This window comes from Macaca thibetana, chromosome 8 (genome assembly GCF_024542745.1).
Source record: "Macaca thibetana thibetana isolate TM-01 chromosome 8, ASM2454274v1, whole genome shotgun sequence".
Taxonomy (NCBI): Eukaryota; Metazoa; Chordata; class Mammalia; order Primates; family Cercopithecidae; genus Macaca; species Macaca thibetana.
The window spans coordinates 124,733,745-124,757,777 of NC_065585.1; the positions used below are offsets into that span (position 1 = coordinate 124,733,745).

Sequence of the window (24,033 nt, forward strand, 5' to 3'; positions counted from 1 at the left end):
ATTTTCAATATTTCACGTGTTATTTTAGTGTAAATCACAACATGGATTTCATGAGTTTCAGAATGTTTATATTTGCCTAGGAGATTATTTTTTTCTGCATACATGTAGGTTGGGTAAATGATTAATACTGTGTAAGTAGAAAATAATATTGGTTTAATTTGTTTGATCACTCATATAACTCCTTGGAAGAGAAGAAAACTAGAACTATATTCTTATCTTAATCAAAAGCAATCTTTTGCCTGTCTTATTTGTAAGGTGCAGTTCTAGGTATTACATGTTTCACTGAAATACACAGTAGCCGCCGAGAGATCACTTTCAAGTTAAGGGAAATAGAGATACAGCAAACTAAGTTGAGAAGACGCTTACTTCTCGTGATTCCCACCTTAAAATCACATTTAGCACCTGTTTTTCTCTTTGTCAAAGTGACAAATTATGTTTTCTAAAAATATAGAGTGGGTTTCATTTTGTTTCAGAAGTTAGTGGAACTTCTGAAATGACCGAAGATACCGTGATGTTTTCAAAGCAGATTTAGGTGACTGAGGCTGATGCTTATGTAATTTCTTTGTAGGACTTCTTCCTAACCTTTTCCAAGATTTCAGGGTTTTTTTTTTGGGGGGGTGGTTTCCGAGTTTATAAGCATTCAGGAAAAATATTTATTGAACATTTTGTGGGAGCCTGTAGTCTCTCCTTTGCATAGTACTTGTTTTGAGTGTTTTCTGTATCCTTTTTTTTGAGAAAGAAATAGAGGAGCGTTTATGAATGTTATTTATTCAGTCTGGTTGATTTCCTCATAGGGATCCCGATTATGCTGGGCTGACTTTTAAAGTTCTCTGTAGTCTTCAGCTTTTCCTCATGTGACCCGACTTAAATCCTGAAGTGCTCTCCCAACGTGGCGAGCTCCGTCCTCCTGTTAAGAATCTGGAGTCTGTAGCCAATAAGATGTATTCAAAGGTTTAACAAGGTTTTTATTTTTTAAATGCAAATATTTATACTGTCTGCTTCATTTGTGAATTTTAAACATCAGAAGCACACAGGTCCAGAATCTGAGGGAGGCAGAAAACGTCAGGAACAGGTAGGGGGAAAGGCGAGATGAAGTCTTGAATCACTGGGTTTATTGTTTGCTGTCCAAGGCCTCTCGTCTTCTCAGTGTGTCATTACTGATTGTGAGATAGTGGGAAAGGCGGAGGATATGCTGTGAACTCCTAATAGTCGGTTGTTAATTTTCTTTCAGATTCTGTCATTGAAGGTCTCTAGCTCTTTAGTTACTGCTGTCTTAGTGAAGGAGTGTGAAGAAGACTTGATCCTTCTATCCTACTTTGGTTTTATGGGAGGCTTTATTACAAATGAGTGTTTACCATCCTAGCTTTCCAGCTCTCAGCTTTCTACATCACACTTCAAAAAAATAAATAAATAAATAAAATAAAATAAAGCAGCTATCACCATTGGTAAGAAGCCCTGGGGTATTATGAATTCAGAGCCTTGCCCAGGACAGGCATGGTTCCTAGAAGGGGAATAGAATCTTCCCATTTGGTTAGAAGACAACTAAAATGGGTCCCACATGAAGTTTACCAAAGGAAGATTCGTTTGAGCCTGTTAAAGGCATGCTTTTGTGTCCTTTCCTCTGTCTTCACATGTGTGTTGATGGAAGCCAGCTCGTGCCACTGTGGCTCTTCTCTGGGCCCCCCGCCACCCCATATGGCTGCTGTGCCCTGACTCCATGTCTGGAGGAGCAGCAGAACCCCGGCTTACCCTTGTCCCAGGGGAGCGTGCTTTCACCCTGGAAATGGACAGAGTGAAGGGAGCAGCTGGTGGAAAAATGAGAATGGACCTCCAAGGGCTTTTCAAAAGGCCATGTATTCAGCTCTTGGTCTTGTGCTCACACAATTAAAAACAAGCTGGCAGCGAGGCTTGCTTTTTGCCAACGTCTTTCTCCTTAGGCTGGTGGTCCATTTCCTGCTTTACCCTTTGGTTTCCATGCTGTTTCTAACCTTCACAAATTAAAGATTGGGCCTTTCAGCTTCCTGGTTTGTCTCCTGGCTGTTTTGGGCTTCTCTCTACTCTTGAGAGGCTTTCTGTCCCAGTTTTACTTTTTTACTTGATGTAGTTATTGACTTTTGGAATATCTATCCGGTTAGTCTGTGAGGGGACGAGGGACTGGTTGTAGGGAATACGTGGGCCATCCCCTTCGGCCCAGGCACGAGTATCTTCCCCATTTGTTTATGTGCAGGTGTATGTCAAATATGTATTCATATTTTATTATTTGATTTTATTTTATACATTTTATTTATTTTATTTTTTGAGGTAGAGTCTTGCTCTGTTGCCCAGACTGGAGTGCAGTGGCACAATCTCGGCTCACTGCAACCTCCGTCTCCCAGGTTTAAGCAATTCTCCTGTACCAACCTCCTAAGTATCTGGGATTACAGGTGCTCCCCACCACACCCAGCTAATTTTTTTTTTTTCTATAGAGACAGGGTTTCACCATATTGCTCGGGCTGGTCTCAAACTCCTGACCTCAGGTGATCCACCCACCTCGGCCTCCCAAAGTACTGGGATTATAGACATGAGCCACCATGCCTGGCAAATTTTATTTATTCTATTATTTAATGTTATTATTATTATTTGTTGAGACAAGGTCTTGTTCTGTGCCCAGGCTGGAGTGCAGCAGCACAATCATAGTTCACTTGCAGCCTCAACCTCCTGGGCTCAAGTGATCCTCCTGCCCTACCCTCCTGAGTAGCAGGGCCTATAGTTGCATGACACTATGCCTGGTTTGTTTGTTTGTTTGTTTGTTTGTTTGGACAGGGGTCTGGCTATATTGCACAGGCTGGTCTCGAACTCCTGGCCTCAGGCAATCCTCTGAATTTGACCTCCCAAACCATTGAGATTACAGCATGAGCCACCGCGCCTGGCCTCAAATATATTTTTAAAGGAAAAAATGCTACATATGCTAGGACTTGAATCTTCCTCTTTATTGCCAGACAAACTGAGGGAATGGATAGTTTTCTTTGTTTTTCAGCAATACGAAATTTTTAATTATAGTGGAAAGCCTGAATTATAGAGGGAGAGCAAAGTGTGTTTGGATGAACTGTGCTAACAAGGAACAGTACAGGTGGAGTAACAAGTTACATATTAGTCTTGTGATTGTCTCACTAATGACTCATTTGTACTTGAAAGCAGCAGAAATACATTTATGGAAAAATGTGAATGTGGATTAATGGTTTTTTTTGAAGATGGAGTCTCGCTCTGTCACCCAGGCCGGAGTGCATGGTGCAATCTCGGCTCACTGCAACCTCTGCTTCCTGGGTTCAAGCGATTCTCCTGTCTCAGCCTCCTGAGCAGCTGGGGTTACAGGCGCACGCCACTGCGCCTGGCTTATTTGTATATTTTTGTAGAGACGGGGTTTCACCATGTTGACTAGGCTGGTCTCAAACTCCTGACCTCAAGTAAACCGCCCACCTGAGCCTCCCAAAGTGCTGGGATTACAGGCGTGAGCCACCATGCCCAGTCGACTTATGGGTTTTTATTAGATAAGGTAGATATAGAGATAATGTAGATATAAAGTGTGTATTTATGTATATTTCTGTTGATCTGTATTGGTTTTCTGTAGCTGCTGGAACAAAGTACCACAAACCTGGTGGCTTACAGCAACAGAGATTTATTCTCCTAAAGTTCTGGAGAGCAGAAGTCAGAAAGTCTTAGGGGCTAAAATCAAGCTGCCAGAGGATAATCTGTTTCTTTGCCATTTCTAGACTCTAGAGCTGCATTTCTTACATTCCTTGGCTCACAGCCCCTTCCTCCATCTTCAAAGCCAGTGTTGTAGTATCTTATCTCTGGCTCTACTTTTCTATGCTTCTGTCTGATGACTTTCTTCTCTTCTGCCTCAGATCTTCCTTTTCTTCCCTCTTATAAGGATACATGTGATGGCATTTAGGGTTCTGGCTACTCCAATATAGCCCTCCCATGCCCAGAAATTTCATCACATCTTCAAAGGCTGTGCCATGTAAGGTGACATTCACAGGCTCCAGGGATTAGAATGTAGACATTATGTCGGTGAGGGCCTTTATTTAAGTGTACCACAGTGAATGTGTATGTGTATGTGTATGTGTATGTTTATGTGTGTGTGTCTGTGTGTGTCTGTGTGTGTGTGTCTGTGTGTGTGTCTGTGTGTGTCTGTGTGTGTGTCTGTCTGAAATTACCTAGCTGACCTATGAGCAGCTACATTCCGATAACAGTAAGCACAGCTAATGTTGAGGTCTTGGATCTAGAGAATATTTTGTATTGAAAGGAACTGGTTTTGTTTTAAAATAAAATGGCTCATTTTAGGGCAGATGGAAAACATAAGAGAAGCATGAAGCATCTGTGGCGTAAGAAAGTAAAGAAATGCTCAGAGAATAATGGGGACATGTCAAAAGACACAGAAGCCAACTTGAAGAGGCTTCTATCGGTCCCAAGTGGGCAATTGGAGCACTGAAATAAAAAAGCAATAAATTCAGCCTGTTCTGATAAAAATAAATAAAATTATAAATTGAAAGTTTGATGTAAAACAAGATATTTACATAGTTCCTAAGTGCCTTTCCACAGCATAATAATTAGTTACTAAGAGAAAAAGTTTTTTTTTTTTGTTTTTTTTTTGTTTTTTTTTTTTGAGGCGGAGTCTCGCTCTGTTGCCCAGACTGGAGTGCAGTGGCTCAGTCTTGGCTCACTGCAACCTCCACCTCCTGGGATCAAGTGATTCTCCTGCCTCAACCTCCCAAGTAGCTGGGATTATGGGCATGCGCCACAACACCTGGGTAATTTTTGTATTTTTAGTACAGATGGGGGTTTCACCATGTTGGCCAGGCTGGTCTCAAAAACACCTGACCTCAGGTCATCTGCCCGCCTTGGCCTCCCAGAGTGCTGGGATTACAGGCGTGAGCCACCACTCCCGGCCGACTTAAACTTTTTAAGTCAACTTAAAAAGGTTTCTCAGTGGAGGAACCTGGCAGATCAAAGCGAATGTGATCTGTAATTGGACAAATTGAAGTCATGTGCCACTGATAGGGTGCAAAGAAAAGAACAGCATCGTGAAACATGACGATAAGCCCAAGTTGAAGAACATTCTGTAAAATAACTGGCCTGTGGCCTTCAAAACCACCAGTCATGAAGGTTAAGGAGTACAATGTGATACAGTATTGGGGTGTTAGAGCCAAGTGGCAGCTCTAAGCCTCACTGTAGGAGGATCTGGTTGAGTTATTTACTAGTAGAGTCCTGACTTAATTTTGCAGGTTTTTCTTCTTGGTCTGGCTGCATTCCCTGGTGAAAACTCTTCAGGTCTCCTGCTTGCAGGGTGAAGTATAGGGTGACATAATTTCATTAGCTTGGTAAGGGAAGAAATTTAAGCATCTTAACATCCAGCATACAAATCCCAGTTTCCACTATGGTATCTTTAACTTCGATAGTTTCTGGTGTCCCCCAGGCCAGAGTGCTCTCTGAAAAATCTCTCTAGTTAATAAAACTGTTGTTTTACCTGAGTAGGGTAGGGGCTTTCGCCCAGTGCAGTAGGGGCAGGGATCTGAGGACTTAAGTGCTTGATGACCATTCCTTATGAATAGTCCTCTGTATCTAAGCCACTCCCTTTTCCTTCACTTCAAGAGTTTACCAGGCTCCCTTATTACCTTGTCCTTTGGATGTCTTGTGGGGTGTATTGAATTGGTTCTTTGCTTTCCCCAGGTTTTCCTGTGGTCTCCTGTGTCAGTTATCACTAGATTATTTGCTTCAAAAATGTTGTCGTTTTTCTTACTCTATTTCCTGTGGGTTTGTGCTTTTATAAGAAAAATCTCTTTACTGTGCTTTTAGTAGTTTTGGATGAGAGCAAATGCAGATGTGTAGATTTATTTTGCCATCTTATCCAGAAATAAACAACAGTGATTTTTTTAACTTTTTTTTTTCTTTTTACATTGGATGTCTCTCTTCCCCATAAACCTGATACAGAACCTGAATCTTTAGAACAGAAATGGAGCTACGGTGGTTGCAAAAGTGGTGTGGGGTTGAGTAAACAAGAGTCTTTTTCGCCATGCCTCCCTTTGTTGATCTTTGCAGCCACCCTGTCTCTATACCCAGGCAGCTTCTTTGAATCTTAGGATTCTCATGTACACAGCTGGGAGAAACACTGGATAAGAGTATTATACTTCGCTATTTGTGGCTAGAATGAATGATTCACCTCCTTTTACAACTTTTCATGTCTTCAAACTCGCATTCCCCCTGTGTGGGCTGGTGCAAGGATATACCTTCTCATCCAGACCCTTTTGCTTATTAAAAGGGAATAGCGGGAGGCTGAGGCAGGAGAATGGCGTGAACCCGGGAGGCGGAGCTTGCAGTGAGCCGAGATCGTGGCGCTGCACTCCAGCCTGGGCGACAGAGCAAGACTCCATCTCAAAAAAAAAAAAAAAAAAAAAAAAAAAAAAAAAAGGGAATAGCAGGGGGTTGTTACCTGTCATCCTGAAGAATTTTCCTTTTGCCCTCCAATCTTTAGCCTTTCCTAAAGTAATAGTTAACTAGGCTGCTGTAATAAAGTACCATAAACAGGGTGGCTGAAACAACAGAAATTATTATTGTTACAGTTCTAGAGAGTAGAAATTGGAGATCAAAGCATTGGAAGGGTTGCTTTATCCTGAGGCCTCGCTCTTTGTCTTGCAGATGGCCACCTTCTCCCTGTGTCTTCACATGGTCTTTTCTCTGTGTGTGTCTGTCCTCAGCTTTTCATATGAGGACATCAGTCAAGTTAGGACACACTCTACTGATTTCATTTTAATCAAATTGTCTCTTAAAAGACCTTATCCCCAAATACAGTTACATTTGAGGTCCTGGGAGTTAGGACTTCAACATACGAATTTTGGGGGAACACCGTTCAGCCCGTAACACCCAACTGTTGCCCTTTGCAGCATTAGCCTTGAGCTTCTTGTCCCTGCCTGCACTTGAGCTGTGCGTGGCACCCTGCTTGCATGGGCCTGGCTTCTGCCGGGCGATGGGAGCAGATGGGATTGAACAGGATCAAGTGCAGAGTGTGACTGTTGAAATCAAGCGTTAATTTTGAGTGAGTCATGAAATAATATTTTATAGTCTTTAGTGTTTAATTTTTTCTTTATAATACTCACTGGCTGACTTGGAGGCTTTCGGATTCTCTCAAAATCATACTGAAGTTGAAATAATTAAGGAAATGAAGGAGCATGCCACCTTTCTCAAACTCTACTGTTAACCTTTTTCTCCCTCCTCCCTCCTCTGGCCCCATCATTCCCTTCCCAAATCAACTGAAAACTACTTTTACTTCTAGAATTTGCCTGTAGCTTTCTGCTTTGTCTTTTTGATTTTTTTTTTTTTTTACAGCTAAACAATTAATTAAAAGAATCATTCTAGGCTGGGCGTGACGGTTCACGCGTTTTGTAATCCCAGCACTTTGGGAGGCAGAGGTGGGCGGATCACCTGAGGTCAGAAGTTCGAGACCAACTTGGCCAACATGGTGAAACCCTGTCTCTACTAAAAATACAAAAATTAGCCAGGCGTGGTGGTGCATGCCTGTAATCCCAGCAACTCTGGAGGCTGAGGCAGGAGAAGCACTTGAACCCAGGAGGCAGAGGTTGCAGTGAGCCAAGATTGCACCACTGCACTCCAGCCTGGGTGACAGAGCGAGACTCTGTCTGGAAAAAAAAAAAAAAAAAAAAAAAAAAAGTCATTCTACATCGGTAGTGTCTGTACCAAAAATACAAAAATTAGCTGGGCCTGGTGAAGCATGCCTGTAATCCCAGCTACTCTGGAGGCTGAGACAGGAGAAACTCTTGAGCCCGGGAGGCAGAGGTTGCAGTGAGCCAAGATTGCACCATTGCACTCCCGCCTGGGTGACAGAGTGAGACTCCATCTCAAAAAAAAAAAAAAAAGAAAGTTATTCTGTATCAGTAGTGCTTATCTTGTGTCTAAAATTGGTAATTATAATCGGTAACATGTTGCCAGTTGGATAATGTGAGTGTAATTCTTTGTAAATGTGAAAAGCCATACCAAATGTAAGGTTGAGATTTCGTTTGTCTCATCCATTTAGTGGTGGGCTTGCACCTTTAAATAGGGGGTCTGTTTTGGGGATCATGCCATTGTAATTTTATCACAAGGAAAAGATGTTACTGCTCCGTAGTGAAGTGTCTGTGAAGCTGGTTCAGAAGTGGGAAGAATCATTGTGCTTCAGAATTCAGAGAGACCCGAGAGATAAATTTGAGTAACACTTTATCAATTGGGAAGCCGAAGCTCAAACAGGAAGCATTTGTGTGAGACTGAGTGATACTATGAGAGCCGAGATTTAAGTTCAATCACCTGACCATCAGTCCATCTGCTAATGTTTCATATGCCATGCTTCTTAAGGAGATTTATGTTCCTAAAAACAACTGTGATGAAACAAAAGAATATATTTTATTCAGTTAGTAATGCCAAAGGAAATAATAGTCTGAATTATGTGGGTCTTTCATTAATCTGATTGTTTTAACAAAGACCTGCATAAATTATTGGAGAGATCAGTAAAGACTTATAAGAGTTGCCATGGGAAGAGGATGTATCGGTAGGGGCTCACAGCTTCAAGAATAACTGTTTGGTAAGAGTAACCCACCAGCGCAGGTGGAGCTGAGAAACCAACGCAGAAGGCAGACAGGTCCAGGCTGTTGTTATAGGGTGATTTTATTGGGGAACGGACTGACAGACGTGTGGTTTTGGGCAACTACAAGACGGGTAGATCTCCATGCCCTTATGCCCCAGACGCAGGGATTATATCCCATAGGAAAGGGGCACACAAGCTTCAGAGGGAATAGGTAGGAATTTGATCTAAGGGCAGGATTTACTGTAAGTATGTGCTATTACGCAAGGAGCAGTAGATAAATTGGAATCTCAGAGGCATTCCCAGAACTGGGGTTAATCAGAAGTCAACATGGCATATTAGCTTCCAAGACAGAGTTACTTTAGCCTCCACACAAATGCAAGCAGAATGAATTTTATATTGTTTAGCAAGGTGGAGTATGTTAATGGAACCCTTTATTAAGCAGAGCTCTTTAGTGAATTTTACTTCTAGGTAGAGCAGCCCTTTTAAAACAAAGTTTTGCTTTTGTGGTAGTCTGAGTGTGCTTTGAACACTGCTTCACTCTGAAGCCTTAGCGCCTTCAAGCCTTGCTCCTCAAAGCTGGTCTGTGGCTCAGGGTCACCTGGGAACTTTTAGGAATGCAGAGTCCCAGGCCCCACCTTAACCTGCTCGGTTTATGTTTTAACAAGATTCCAGGTGATTCATATATACAACGAAGTATGAAAACCATTGGTCTAGAGCAGTGGTTCACAAAAAAGATGGTTCCTGGACCAGCAACATCAGCATCACCTGAAAAATTGTTAGAAAATGCAGATTCTCAGGCCCCACCTCAGACCTACAGAATCAGAAACTCTGGGATGGACCCCAGCAGTACGTGTTTTAATTGGTGCTGTAGGTGATGCTAATTCGTGACAAATTTTGAGAACCACTGTAGGGTAATGTGTTTCAAGCAGTTTAGGTCATGCACAACCTTGAGAAATACACTTTTAATCATGACTCAGTACACACACTCACATGCATGTGTGACTTAGACATTCCATGAAACAATGCTTATCTTACAATGTGTTTTCCGCTCTGGTATTTTTACTTTTATTCTATTAAATAGATATCTGTGTATAAACTTATCTATATTAAAATATGGTCATGATCCGCTAAAGTGATTTTACAAGCCACTAATGGATCATGAGCTACAGTTTGAGAAACAATAGTCTTGAGCAGGCCCCTCTTGATAGTCTGATAAAATTCTAGATCTTTTGTCAGAATAATGCATTTCAAATGCATACAATAATATAGATAGAATTGCAAAAGAAACCAATTTGATTGGCTACCGAAGTATTACACTTGTGGTATGATAATATATGTATCCCAGCTTCTCAGGAGGCTTAGGCAGTAGGATTGCTTGAGGCCAAGAGTTTGAGTCCAGTTGGGGCAATATATCTAGATCCCATCTCTAAAAAAACAAAAATGCCAAGTTTCTTTATTGATAACAAGATTTAATGGTGAGTCTAGTAACAATGATCACGTCAAACTAGGGATGAGTATAAATATTTCAAGATATCTGCAGTAACTGTTACATGATATGAAAATGATTGATTTCTACTGATGACAAGTTATAGTTATTGCTACCAATACTCTGGTTTGTTGCTTACATTTGTATTTGAAACATGCTAAATTTCATCTCAAGGTAAATGCAAGTAAAGATGTAAATCACCCCCTCCCCAGCTTCATACTTCCAGAATTCTCTTGATGGGCACTTCCTTCCCCATGGACCTGAGGTTAAGAATCCTTGCTCAAGGGGAACCTTGCTTTAGAAAATAGCTCTTGGCCTTAAAGTTGAGATTCTAATCAAAAATTTATCTTCTTGGAATTTCTTGAAACTTTTGCTTTATAGATCTTTTCTTGTTTTCTAGCACCCTGGTAATGGATTCCTTTATTAAAACATTCTTTTCTGATGTTTTAGCGAGTCCTTGGGGGATCACTTGGAAGCCCAAATGCAGGCTATTGGTACTGTTTCTTCTGTAGTCTTCCCATTCTCAGTACATGCCACTGGTTGTTCAAGCCAGATCCCTGGGAGTCATCCCCAGCGCCAAGCGTTCTAGATTTGGACTGCTTGGATGTGAATCTGGGATTCATGTATCTTTGGAAAAATTGTTTAGCCTCTCATTGCCTCCTTTTTCCCACCTATGAGATGGGGATGACAGTAGCCCCCACCTCATAGAATTGTTCTGAGCATTAAATGAGATATTCCATATATTACGTTAGAACAGTGCCTGGCATGGAATAAGTGGTTAGTATCTATTATAGTTATCCTTAATCTCTCCCTTTGCCTCTTTGTTTTTTTTTTCCCCCTTTTCTGAGACGGAGTTTCGCTCTTGTCGCCCAGGCTGGAGTGCAGTGGCGCCATCTCGGCTCACTGCAACCTCCATCTCCCAGGTTCAAGTGATGCTCCTGCCTTAGCCTCCTGAGTAGCTGGGATCACAGGTGCATGGCACCACGCCTGGCCAATTTTTGTATTTTTTAGTAGAGATGGGGTTTCGCCATGTTGGCCAGGCTAGTCTTGAAGTCCTGACCTCAAGTGATCCACCCACTTCGGCCTCCCAAAGTGCTAAGATTAAAGGCATAAGCCACTGTGCCCGGCCCCTTTCCCTCATTCTTTAAATCCAGTTTATCAGAAAGCTGTGTAATTCTTCCTACAAAATATATTGTAATTCATCCAAAATTTAATTCATCCAAAATTTATTTAAATTTTGCCTACTTCCTCCAAGCTTCCCTGTTCTCATTTGGATTTCTAGCTGGTATCTCTGCTTCTTCTTGTCTCACTCCAATTCATTTTCCATATAACACCCATATGATCTTTTGAAAGTGTAAATGAATAATCTTTTAAAATGCAAATGAATGACTGTATCCCATAAAACCCTTCAATGGCTTCCCGTCAAACCCATCAAACTGCTTCATCTTTTCCTTGACCTATACTCTTCATCCTGCAAGTCTTTAAACTTGCCCGCTCATCCTCTCTTCTGTGGCCACATTGGCCTTCTCTGAGTTATCTGAGTAACCTCATCTGTCCTTCCATTCCTTAATGCCATGCGTATGGCCTTCCCGCCAATATGTTGCTGACCTTCCCCAGCCTGTCATATTTCTCATCTCTGTACCTGTTAGTTTCTCAGAGAGCTTTCCCTAACCACCTGCCTAAATTAGGGCACCTTAGGTGGCAGCCCCTTGGCTAGGTTCCTCTTTTAGTAGCCTGAAGCTCCCCAAACATATCACAAAATTAATATTTCCTCTCTATTGGGGAAAAGGATAATTAACAACCTGTGATTATCAAACACGTAACACCAAGAGGAGTATGCACCTTTTCAGACTGATATGTTTGACGCATTATGAACATTAAGTGGTAGTGGAGCTCTTTTAAGAAATTGCTATCTGAATGTTGTGCACACTAGCTCTTTGCTATTGGTGTTGAAGAACAAAGTGGAGTCTGCCCCCTGAACCTGTCTCCAGTGGGGTGGTGGAGTTGTGGTAGGGTCCTCCTACTATTGTCAGTCATTTCTGCTCCAAAGCATAGAATAGAAATACTGACGTTTCCCTCTTTGAAATAGTTACTTGGTTGCTGATAAAAACCCTTCACGCTTCTCTCCCCCAAAGTGAATGGTCAGTCACTGATCAGACATGAGAAAAGACGATGTCTCATAACCAGTGGGTAGAAACCAGTATGGGTGATGATCTGTATCCTGGTTAATGTTCAGGTTCAGAGTAAAGAGGCAAAAGAAGGTCCGCCTGACTGGGCTAGGTCAAATTTCTTTGTGTCTTGAATTTTTTTTCCATGCTACTTATTTTTAATTAGTCTTCAGCCAGAGAATAGAGGCACTCCTGGGTTTTGAGAGTTGCCTGAAACAGTGAGGAAGGAGGTCTTAGGAGTTCAGAGAATGTGCCATTTTCACCATCACCTTTGTAGTTCTTGTTTCAAATAAGGGACTTTAGGAATTACACAGGACCCTGGGACAGATGTTGAAATGTAGGACAATCGGTATAAATGGGATGCCTGGCAGTTCTGTTCCATGCCCTGTTCGGCTGAATGGTGTTCCTGATTATGTAAAAATGGGATCTCTTTTGGGGAAAGACTGTTTTTTTTTTTGTTGGTGTACTTTAACAGAAGCCACACAAAGAAATATTCCTGTTATGGACTGTGGGTAATGATAATCACTTGGAAAATGATGTGTTTAAAAACAAATTACAGTTTTCTTTCTTTTTTTTTTTTTTTTTTTTTTTTTTTTTTTTAAGATGGATTCTTGCTCTGTCAGCCAGGCTGGAGTGCAGTGGCGCGATCTCGGCTCACTACAGCCTCTGCCTCCCTGGTTCAAGCGATTCTCTTGCCTCATCCTCCTGAGTAGCTGATATTACAGGAACCACCAGGCCCAACTAAGTTTTGTATTTTTAGTAGAGATGGGGTTTCACCATGTTGGTCAGGCTGGTCTCGAAATCCTGACGTAGTGATCCACCCACTTTGACCTCTCAAAGTGCTGAGATTACAGATGTGAGCTACCACGCCCAGCCAAAATATAGTTTTCTACTTGCAGAAAAGTAACATTAATTTTTAAAAAACCGACCATAATTCAGCCTCCCATTCAAGCCATCCTTTTTATTTTCCGCTGACTTCCCTATAGATGTTTATATGTGTACATTTTTATATAGTTGTAATAATGCAGTGATAGTTTGTATTCTGATTCTTTTCATGTTGTATTTTTCATGTTTCATTTTGAATGGTTAGATAGCATCAAGTACATATGCCATAATTACTTTACCAATCCCATGTTGGATAATTTGATTTATGATGTATTTTTTTATGATGTATTTTAAATGTGTCTTTGTTTTGTTCTAATTTTGCAGGCAGAGACATTTGTTTGGGTGAACAATGCATCTGCACATTCCCAGAGTGTTGCTAAGGCCAAATACGAATTTTTATTTGGCAGAGCTGAAGGGAAAACTCCAGATACTAGTAAGTATTTCCTGATATCCCTCTCCCAGGTAAAAGGTAAGAAGAGCTGTGATTTCACAGTGATTTTTCTCCACCTGCATTACTTTCTTCTTACCTCTGTGAAACCTGCTTGCTCTAATTATTCATCAAAACAATCTTCCCAGGATGTAGAATCCACAAATATTTCATGTAATTCTTGTGGCCTATTCTTGGTAATTTCAAGTCACGTTCTTGGTTTGAAGAACTCTCAGCTTCTGATATTTGAAATTCCAAGAATTAACCAATTTTCATAAGAGTTTTCCATAGTTACCATTGTTGTATATATTGACTAATGTGTTTTTGGTGGTTTTTTTTTTGAGACAAAGTCGTGGTCTGTCATCCAGGCTGGCATGCAGTGGTATCATCCTAGCTTACTGCACCCTCAACCTCCAGGCTCAAATGATCCTTCTGCCTCAACCTCCCAAGTAGCTGGGACTACAGGCACATGCCACCACATCCGACTAATTAAAAAATATACTTTTTTTTTTTTTTTTTTAAGATACAAGGTCTGGCTATGCTGCCCAGGCTGGTCTCAAACTCCTGGCCTCAAGCCGTCCTCCTGCCTCAGCCCCACAAAGCACTGAGTTTACAGATGTAAGCCACTGTGCCCAGCCCTTGGTGCTTGTTTTTCACTAACAAAATATATTATTAGGAAACATTTCCACAATGATTTTCAGACACCGCAATCTTTACTTTGGAGGTTGTTGTAGCTCTTGCTTATTTTTAATACTTTTTAATATTGGCCTAATCTAGTCAGCAAACTTAGTATTCTGGAACTAGAAACAACATTCTTCGATTTGAAACAGGTAAATTTAGAACAAATAGAACTATTACTAGTAACAATATTAGTTAACCTACTACATTACTTACCGTGTGGTAAGGCACTATGCTAATCATCACAATAACCGTATATAAAAGTTGGTACTGTTATCCCCATTTTCCAGATGAGGGATTGAAGTAATCTCCTCCCAATCACAATCACTCACACAGCAGAGCCAGGAGTTTAATGCAGGTTTGTCTCACCGCAGAGCTCATCCTGTTAAGGCAATACTTTTTTGAAGGCATTTTCCTAGAAGGAGGTACAAGATAAAAATGCAAATAGCTTTGTATAGAATTTCAAAACATTGAACTTTATCTATGGAAAACTGATGATAAAGGGGATATTAGCATATCTTGAGAGTTAGATTGGAAAAGGCCATTGCATGTGGTTAATATTCTCTGAGTTCTGGATCTAGACTTCTTGAATTTGAACCCTGGCCTTGTATCTTACAAACTGTGTGACCTTGCAAAGTTATCCAACTTATTTGTGGCTCAGTTTTCTCATCTGTAAAATGCAATTATAGTGACATATGTCTTAGAATTCTTTTGAGGATGAATTAAGTTTACATTTATAAAGATCTTAGAGTCATGTCCCGTCTCTACTAAAAATACAAAAAATTAGCCGGGCATGGTGGCGGGCACCTGTGGTCCCAGCTACTCGGGAGGCTGAGGCAGGAGAATGGTGTGAACCCGGGAGGCGGAGCTTGCAGTGAGCCGAGATCACGCCACTGCACTTCAGCCTGGGCAACAGAGTGAGACTCCATCTCAAAAAAAAAAAAAAAAAAAAAAAAAAAAAGATCTTAGAGTTATGCTTGGTATGTAATAAGTGCTATAAAAGTGTTTGCTGCTATTAATTGTTGTGATAACCATGACCATCATCATCATATCCCTGACCTTTGAGGCTGATATTATAAGTACAATCCTTACATTTTTCAGCTCTATCATTATCTGACACTGATTTTTGTTTTGGGAAGACCAAGAATCTGACTTAATACAGCTGTTGCTCAGTTGAAGAAAGCCAGCTATGAACTACACATTTTTGACTCACATGTTAGATGGGATTATTTAATAACTCCACAGTATTTGAGGATACCAAGAAGGCAGTGGATACACAGCCATATAATAACTTCTTTTAGCTTAAAAAGTAAATATTTATTAGATATCTTAATCATTGGGAACTCTTAGATACAGTAAAAAAAATAGCTAAATTATTTTTAAAAATCATTTGGCTTTTATCACAGTGTCCTAATTTAGAGGAGAATGTGTTTCATAGTATATCTCTTATACTTAACATGCATTGTAGCCATTTATGCTGTTTGTCATGTATCATAAATACCTAACTATTCTGGGCTTGAAGTTTGAGGTACCTAATCATCTGTTTACTCGTTCCCTGATGGGGGTACTGATTATAGTTATCCCAAGGCTTTTAAAAACTCTGGCATTGGCCTGGCATGGTTGCTCACACCTCTAATCTCAGCACTTTGGGAGGCCGAGACAGGTGGATCACCTGAGGTCAGGAGTTTGAGACCAGCCTGGCCAACATGGTGAAAGCCTGTCTCTACTAAAAATACAAAAATTAGCTGGGCATGGTGACATGTGCCTGTAATTCTAGCTACTCGGGAGACTGAGGCACAAGAATTGTTTGAGCCCAGGAGGCAGAAGTTGCAGTGAGCCGAGATCATGCCACTGCACTTGAGCCTGGATGACTGAGTGAGACTCTGTCTCAAAAAGTAAACAAAAAATTTAAAAAATAAAATAAAACTCCCTGGCAAAGACTTAACTTCGAATGTGACATTGTGATTTTTTTGCTAATTAAGCTTTTTTTTTTTGACTATAATAAAACGGATTTTTACTTAACTGTATAGAGATAATACCAAATGTCTACATAGTTCTCTGACTTATTGGTGAGTGAGTTTGGTTCTTCCGTACTCATGGGTTTTGAGTAGTTTTCCCTGTATCAGCAGCTCAGATATATCATAGCCAAGGCAAATCAAAATGACACTTTAAACCTTTTGTTTCTTATTTGCCTTGGTAAAAATGGTCGGTGGTAGTTACTGCTGGTGTGATGTTATTCTGTAGGTGTGAAAGGATGCATACATTATTGAACAAATACATTTAATGAGCACCTATGCACAGGTTACTTGTGTTTGGCACATTGAAGGTGCAGAGACGTAGAAGATGTGCTTCTTACTCATAAGTTTCTTATTCTTTAGCTAAGGAGAAACAATATGTCTCCAAATGACAGCAAGAAAGAATGATCACTTTCAGTTCGTCTGGTGATGACTCTATAGAGGAGGTGGAAGTTGAACTTAGCCTTGAAGGTTGAGTATAATTCTGAATAGTAGAATTTTGCAGGAAGAGCATTTCAAATGGAAGAAATGGCATAAGCAGGAAACAGAAATTGTTTGAGGAACTGGGGAAGAGTAGCCCGGTTAGTCTGCAGACATCATCATTGAGAGATAAATTCAGAAAGATTACCATTTAGAAAAGGGCCATATCATGTAGTGCCTCCTTAGGCAAGGTGAAGACTTTACAGACTTTTAAAAATAAGTAGGTGAGGAAAATGAGCTTCAGAGGTATTAAAGAACATGCCTAAAGGCACACAGCTGAGATGCTTTAGAATCCGGTTAAGAATCGAGTCTCTCTGATGGCCTATGAGAAGTCTCGGCTTCAGTGCAGTCCTCTTATTAGGTACAGCATGCCAGTAATTGGAAGTTATTTGATGTAATGAGGGAAGATAGGCACCTTCATGGTTTACTCAGTTGTTTGGAGAGTTGTAGAACTTCATAAATGGTCCTAAACTTGCTTTTTAGAGTTTGTGTGGGTTTTTGGAACTCTCTGACTGTAATTACTCCTCACAGCTGTCTGTGGCTGGAATAAAGCTGTATCCTGTTCCTCCCACTTTACTGAATGCAGGGTGCCCGTGGCAGCAGCAGCGGAGCCTGGGTCCCAGCCTATGACAGGGGCCTGTGGATAGGTCGCTGAGCCTCCTCAGTTTCTTCATCTGAAAAATAGGGATAATGGTAGTAACTTCTTCATAGAGTTGTAGTGGAAATTGAATGAGATTGTGAATACACAGCTCAAGGTTTGGCACATAGTACCCAGTCAGTGTTTAGCTGTTAGGAAACTAGTTTATATATTGAAGTATCAGAATCCTTATGTTGGAAGAAATAGTAGAAGTTCTTTTGCATTTTATAGATGAGGAAACTGAGGACTCGAGAATGAATTAATTAGCCCCAAACTTGTTGGTAGGTTTGAGACCATGATCCAGGTTCCTCGGTTCTGCATCCTGTTTGAAATGTGACGTCATCTGTTCCTGTGGGAAAACCAACTCTCAGGTTGGAAAGATGTAAAAGTCACCTCACCCCACTCTCCTGAAATATGCTATAAATGTGCTGTGTTAGAATGGCAACCAGGATCAGAATACACAGGCTCTGAGGGAGGCCTTCGGGGACTTTTCTGTTGGGGAAGGTACCTGATGACTAGCGGAGGAAGGAGGAGAACTGTTTTCACATTGCCTCCCTGCTGCCATCACCTGAACTGTTCGGAGCCCATCACTAAAAGAAAAGAGTTGGGTAGGGCTAGTAGGGGAGCCATAGGAAATGTGTTATACTTTTAAGGTTCTAAAGTGATTGTGTAGTGAGAGCTTAGCTGCTTGGAAGCCTCTGAAAGACATACCAAAATTTTATTAAAATGTTAGTTTTCTTTTAGTTGGAACTCATTCTAAATCATATTGTCTAAGCAAATTTTCTCTTTATGGTGATTTATGGTCAGAAGTATGAATAGGTAAGGTACTTGCTGGACTTAGATGTAAATGGATTCTGTAGCATATGATTTTAAGAAGTATCTCATGTCAGTTTTTTAAAAATTGCCTGTTTTATTTTTAAAGGTAAAGTGAATCATGTGTAGATACATGACTCCTTGCCGTGTAATATGGTTCTTTTCAGCAAAATTAACTAGATCAGGGTGTAATATGGTTCTTTTCGGCAAAATTAACTAGATCAGGGTTTCTCAGCAGTTTGACCATGGACGTTTTGTGTTGGAGATCCAACAAAGGACTTGTATCTAGAATACATAGAGAGCTCTTATATCTCAGTGAGAAGAAGGCAAACCCCCTAATGGGAAAAAAAAAAAAAAATGGGCAAAAAATTGTAACAGATATGGATGGCAGGTAAGCACATGTAAAGGTGCTCAACATTGTTAGTCATTAGGGAAATGGAAATGAAAACCACAATGAGATACTAATAAAATCTACTAGAATGGCTAAAATTAAAAAGACCGGCCATATTGTGATTGGCAAGAAAGTGGAGCTGCTGAACTCTTACACACTGGTGGTGGGAATGTAAGCGGTCCAATTGTTTAAAAACAGCTGAAGGCCGAGTGCGGTGGCTCATGCCTGTAATCCCAGCACTTTGGGAGACCAAGGCGGGCAGATCACGAGATCAAGAGATGGAGACCATCCTGGCCAACATGGTGAAACACCGTCTCTACTAAAAATACAAAAATTAGCTAGGTGTGGTTGCACATGCCTGTCATCCCAGGTACTCAGGAGGCTGAGGCAGGAGAATCGCTTGAACCTGGGAGGCAGAGGTTGCGGTGAGCTGAGATCGCACCACTGCACTCCAGCCTGTGACAGAGTGAGACTCCGTTTCGGAAAAAAAAAAAAAAAAAAAGCAGTAGAAACAGTTAAGAAGTTAAAGATACACCTTTTGTACCACTAGGCCATTCCATTTCTTGATATTTACCCAAGAGAAATGAAAGCGTATGTGCATGCAAAGACTTGTACGTGAAAGTTTACGGCCCGTCTCAGGTTTCACTGTTTGGGAAATCAAGCAGATTTGGAATCTAAGTTTATGCTTCTTATAAAAAAAATTAGGTAACGAAATGAGGGAATGAATTACAAGTGGTAGAATTTGCATGGTGCGTTTCAAAATATTTAAATCCTTTAATCCCTTCTTTTGCTTTAATTTATTGGCTTAATTGGCCTTTAATCGTAGTATGCACAGGAGTCTCTTCTTTTAAATGTAAAGACCTTTGAGATCTCACCTGTGGGTAATTGGCTCTTTCTCTATGGACAGCTTTCAGGGCTCTCTTGATCCCTCCCCACTCACATTTCTGGAAGTGTGAGTCTTGTGTTCTTGCTATATGGTGCATGTGGAACCCTTTCAGTCATGTCTTTCCTTAGCTCTGAAAATATGTGTCCTCTCTACTTTTTAAGAATGATTTTTACTTCTGCAGTTCCTATTAGATGGATGTTGGTTCTCCTGGATTAGATCAATCTTCTATGTCTTTTCATTTTTCTTTCCTATTTTAAAGCATGATCTTCCATTCTTTCTAACAACATTTTTATAGTTTTATTTATGATTTCAAGAGTTATTTCCCATTCTCTGGTCACTCAGTTTTATTGCAGTCTGCTTTTTTATGGATGCATTATTTTGAATCTCTCTAAATAAAAAATTAGATTTTTTTTTTCTCCCTGTGATTACCTTCTATTTCCTGGTTTTCTGCTTCATCCAGGGTCGGTTCTGTTTCATTAAATCTTGGAACTTCTTTTGAAAGCCACTGTTAGTCCTCAAATGTTGGAGTTTGCTCATATGCATGAATGAAAGTTTGAGTTCCTAAATATAGACAGGTAGAGTTTCTCCGGCTGTGTGGAGTATGTGTTCTTAGCAGGCCTCTTCCCTTCATATAGAAGAGGGCTGGAATGGGTTTCTATGAGGTGGGGTGTATGGACTGGCACAAGTGCAGGTGGGATTAGACCCATGCTGAGTGCCTTGCTGCAGGCAAGCCTCTGAGTAGGGGAACAGGGTGGGAGGGGCTAGGATGGGAAGCTGTTCTGCAGGTAATTTTTCAGTTAATCATGGTGACATATGTTCTGCTTCCCATTCCAGGTCTGCAGACCTGCCAACTCTGGGGTTCTAGCTTCTCTGTGGCTCTACTGTTAGGATAAGTGTGGGCTCTGGGCTTGTTTGGGGTTGTGACTTCTGTCTATGGTTATTTTGTCTATGGTTATACTCTTTTTTTTTTTTTCAGCACTGTTATCAATTTATTTTCTTTTGAAATTGGTTGTTGCTGTTTTCATAGGGCTTGGAGAAGATTAAACGAATTTGTATCCTTGTCTGCCATAGTGACCCAGAAGGCTGAATACTTTAAAAAATAACTTTGTTGAGATATAATTTGTAAACCATACAATTCATCCATTTAAGGTGTAAAATTCAGTGGCTATTTAGTGCATTCATAGAATTGTGCATCATCCATTACCACAGGCCACTTTAGAACATTTTCATCATCTTAAAAAGAAAAGACTTGCTGGTGACTCCTGCCTGTAGTCCCAGCTGCTTGGGAGGCTAAAGTTGGGAGGATTGTTTGAGCTCAGGAGTTCAAGTCCAGTCTGGGCAACATATTGAGACCTTGTCTTGAGCAAGAGGAAGAGGACAAGGAAAAGGAAGAGGAAGAGGAAGGAAGGGAAAGGAAGGAAAGGAAAGGAAAAAAGAAAAGCAGAGGAGAGGAAGGGAGAGAGAAAGAGAGAGAGAAAGAAGGAGGAAAGGAAGGAAGGAAGGAAAGAAAGAAAAAGAGAAAGAGAAGGAAAGAAAAAGGAAGGAAGGAAGGAAAGAGAGAGAGAGGAAGGGAGGGAGGGAGGACACCCACTGGCTGTCACTTCAGGCAACCACTAATTTGCTTTTTGTCTCTAGAGATTTTCTTATTCTGGACACTTCATATAAACAGAATCAATATTTACCTCTACTTTTTTCATGTGGAATAATAGTCAGTTATATGGATAGGACACATTTTGTCTGTTCACCATTTGAGGGAAATTTAGTAAATTAGTCCGTTCTCATGCTGCTAATAAAGACACACCTGAGACTGGGTAATTTATAAAGGAAAGAGGTTTAATGGACTCACAGTTCCACGTGGCTGGAGAGGCCTCACAATCGCGCTGGAAGACGAAGGAAGAGCAAAGGCACGTCTTACATGGCACCAGGCAAGAGGGAACTTGTACAGAGGAATTCCCATTTATGAAACCATCAGATCTTGTGAGACTTCTTTGCTATCATGAGAACAGTGTGGGGGAAACTGCTCACATGATTCCATTATCTCCACCTGGCCCCACCCTTGACATGTGGGGATTATTACAATTCCAGGTGAGATTTGGGTGAGGACAGGCAAACCATATCATTTAAGGGTTGCTTTTCCTTTTTGGCTTGTGTGAGTAATGCTGTTAGGAGAACTGCTGTACAAGTTTTTGAGTGGATGTATGTTTTCATTTCTCTTGGGTATATAGCTAGAAGTAGAATTGCCAAGTCAAATGGCGATTCTACATTCAACCTTTTGAGGAACTTCTAAATTGTTTTCCACAACAGTTGTACAATTTTACATTCCCACCAGTAGTATATGAGGATGCAATATTGTGAAGTATTTGGTTTTTGTCCCCATTTCCTGGCGTACACCTCCTAAAATCCTTAGAATGTCCGCAATGATGTTTTCTTGTGTGCTCATATGTTGACTGATGGCTGTCAGCCCCTAGGTAGCTTCAGGACGGGGCTGGGCACCAGAAGGACACAGCGGGATTGGAGGGTTGGGACTTTCTCCTAAGTGTGTTCAGGGAAAGTAAGCAGCCCAGAGCCCCTGGGTCAGTGGCTACACAGCAGCAGTGAGCAGCATCCTGGCAGGAGAGAAGAGCTGAAGGTTAAGTTGGCCAATGATTTATTCATTCATTCCTGTGTGATGAAGCCTCCATAAAAACCCAAAAGGGGTGGCCGTGGTGGTTCTTGCCTGTAATCCCAGTACCTTGGGAGGCTGAGGAGGGCGGATCACGAGGCAGGAGCTCGAGACCAACCTGGCCAACGTGGTGAAACCCCGTCTCTACTAAGAATACAAAAATTAGCCAGGAGTGGTGGCGTGAACCTGTCATCCCAGCTACTTGGGAGGCTGAGGCAGGAGAACTGCTTGAACCCTGGAGGTAGAGGTTGCAGTGAGCCAAGGTCACGCCATTGCACCCCAGCCTGGGCAACAGAGTGACACTCCATCTTAGAAAAAAACAAAACAAAAAATAGAAACAAAAACAAAAACGAAAGGACAGAGTTCGAGAGCTTTCGGATAGCTGAACACATGGAGGTTTCTGGAGGGCGGCGCCTGGGGAGGGCTTGGAAGTTACGTGCCCCTTTTCCCATACATACCCTGTGCATCTCTTCTTCAGCATCCTTTGTCATACCCTTTATAATAAACCAGTAAATGTAAGTAAATGTTTCCCTGAGTTCTGTGAGGCACTGTAGCAAACTGAGCCCAAGGAAGGGGTTGTGGAATACTTGATCTAGAGCCTGTCAGAAGCACAAATAAAACAACCTGGGGCTTTAAACTGGGATCTAGGCCGGGCGCGGTGGCTCAAGCCTGTAATCCCAGCACTTTGGGAGGCCGAGACGGCCGGATCACGAGGTCAGGAGATCGAGACCATCCTGGCTAATATGGTGAAACCCCGTCTCTACTAAAAATACAAAAAACTAGCCGGGCGAGGTGGTGGGCGCCTGTAGTCCCAGCTACTCGGGAGGCTGAGGCAGGAGAATGGCGTAAACCCGGGAGGCGGAGCTTGCAGTGAGCTGAGATCCGGCCACTGCACGCCAGCCTGGGCGACAAAGCAAGACTCCGTCTCAAAAAAAAAAAAAAAAAAAAAAAAAAAAAAAAAAACTGGGATCTAAAGTGGCAGGGGTGAGGTGGGGTTAGGGCATGGGGTTAGGGGTGGGGTGGAGGGACCAGGCCCTCAGCCTGTAGGACCTGATGCCGTATCCAGGTAGATAGTGTTGGAACTGAATTGCACTGGAGAACACCTGGCTGGTATCCTCTGCAGGACTGATTGCTTGCTTCGTGTGTGGAGACAATCGCCTACTCCTTGTGGTGTGAGGGCAGAGGAAAAATTGCTTGTCTGTGTGTTTTTCCACACTCTTGCCAATACTTGTTATTCTCTGTCTTTTTAAATTATAAGTATCCTAGGAGATATGAAGTAGTATCTCATTGTGGTTTTGCGTTGCATTTTTGTAATGACTAATGACATGGAGCATCTTTTCCTGTGCTTATGGCTTATCGTACAGGTTAAGTATCCCATCATGTTAGGACCAGAAGGAGTTCAGATTTGGGATTTTTTTTGGATTTTGTTGAATTTTGGAATATTTTCATATACATAATGAGATATCTCGAGGATGAGACCCAAGTGTAAACATGAAATTCATTTATGTTTTATAATTATATGTTTATAATTATGTTTGTAATTATAATTATAAATAATTTTATGCATGAAACAAAGTTCATGTATGCTGAGTCATCAGAATGCAAAGGTCACTATCTCAGCCACCCATGTGGACAATCTATGGTTATGTGGCATCACCCTCATTCCTGCCTCTGAATTTATATACTTCGGAGAAGCCATCATTTTCTAATACTGATTCACACATACATATTTAACTGTAAAAAATAGAATATACCCTTAATACGGTGAAAAAATAAATGTGTTCAAGGTAATTAAGCAGTACAGTAGCATCACTAGAATACCTAGACAACGGCAGGAGCGAACAACGGTAGGCTTTCCGTCCTCGTCTGCCGTGCTGTGTTTTGATTAAAAACT

The 24,033-nt window shown here is 41.2% G+C and overlaps 1 protein-coding gene across 3 annotated transcripts in view; it reads left to right on the forward strand.

The window, feature by feature from the left end:
* PSD3 (pleckstrin and Sec7 domain containing 3) overlaps positions 1 to 24,033 on the forward strand; it is a 702,311-nt gene that overhangs the window by 286,909 nt on the left and 391,369 nt on the right. For all 3 annotated transcript variants that reach the window (XM_050801835.1, XM_050801836.1, XM_050801837.1), the window contains one exon: positions 13,475 to 13,583. In XM_050801835.1, the coding sequence (XP_050657792.1) occupies positions 13,475 to 13,583 (109 nt within the window). The remainder of the gene's footprint in view (positions 1 to 13,474; positions 13,584 to 24,033) is intronic.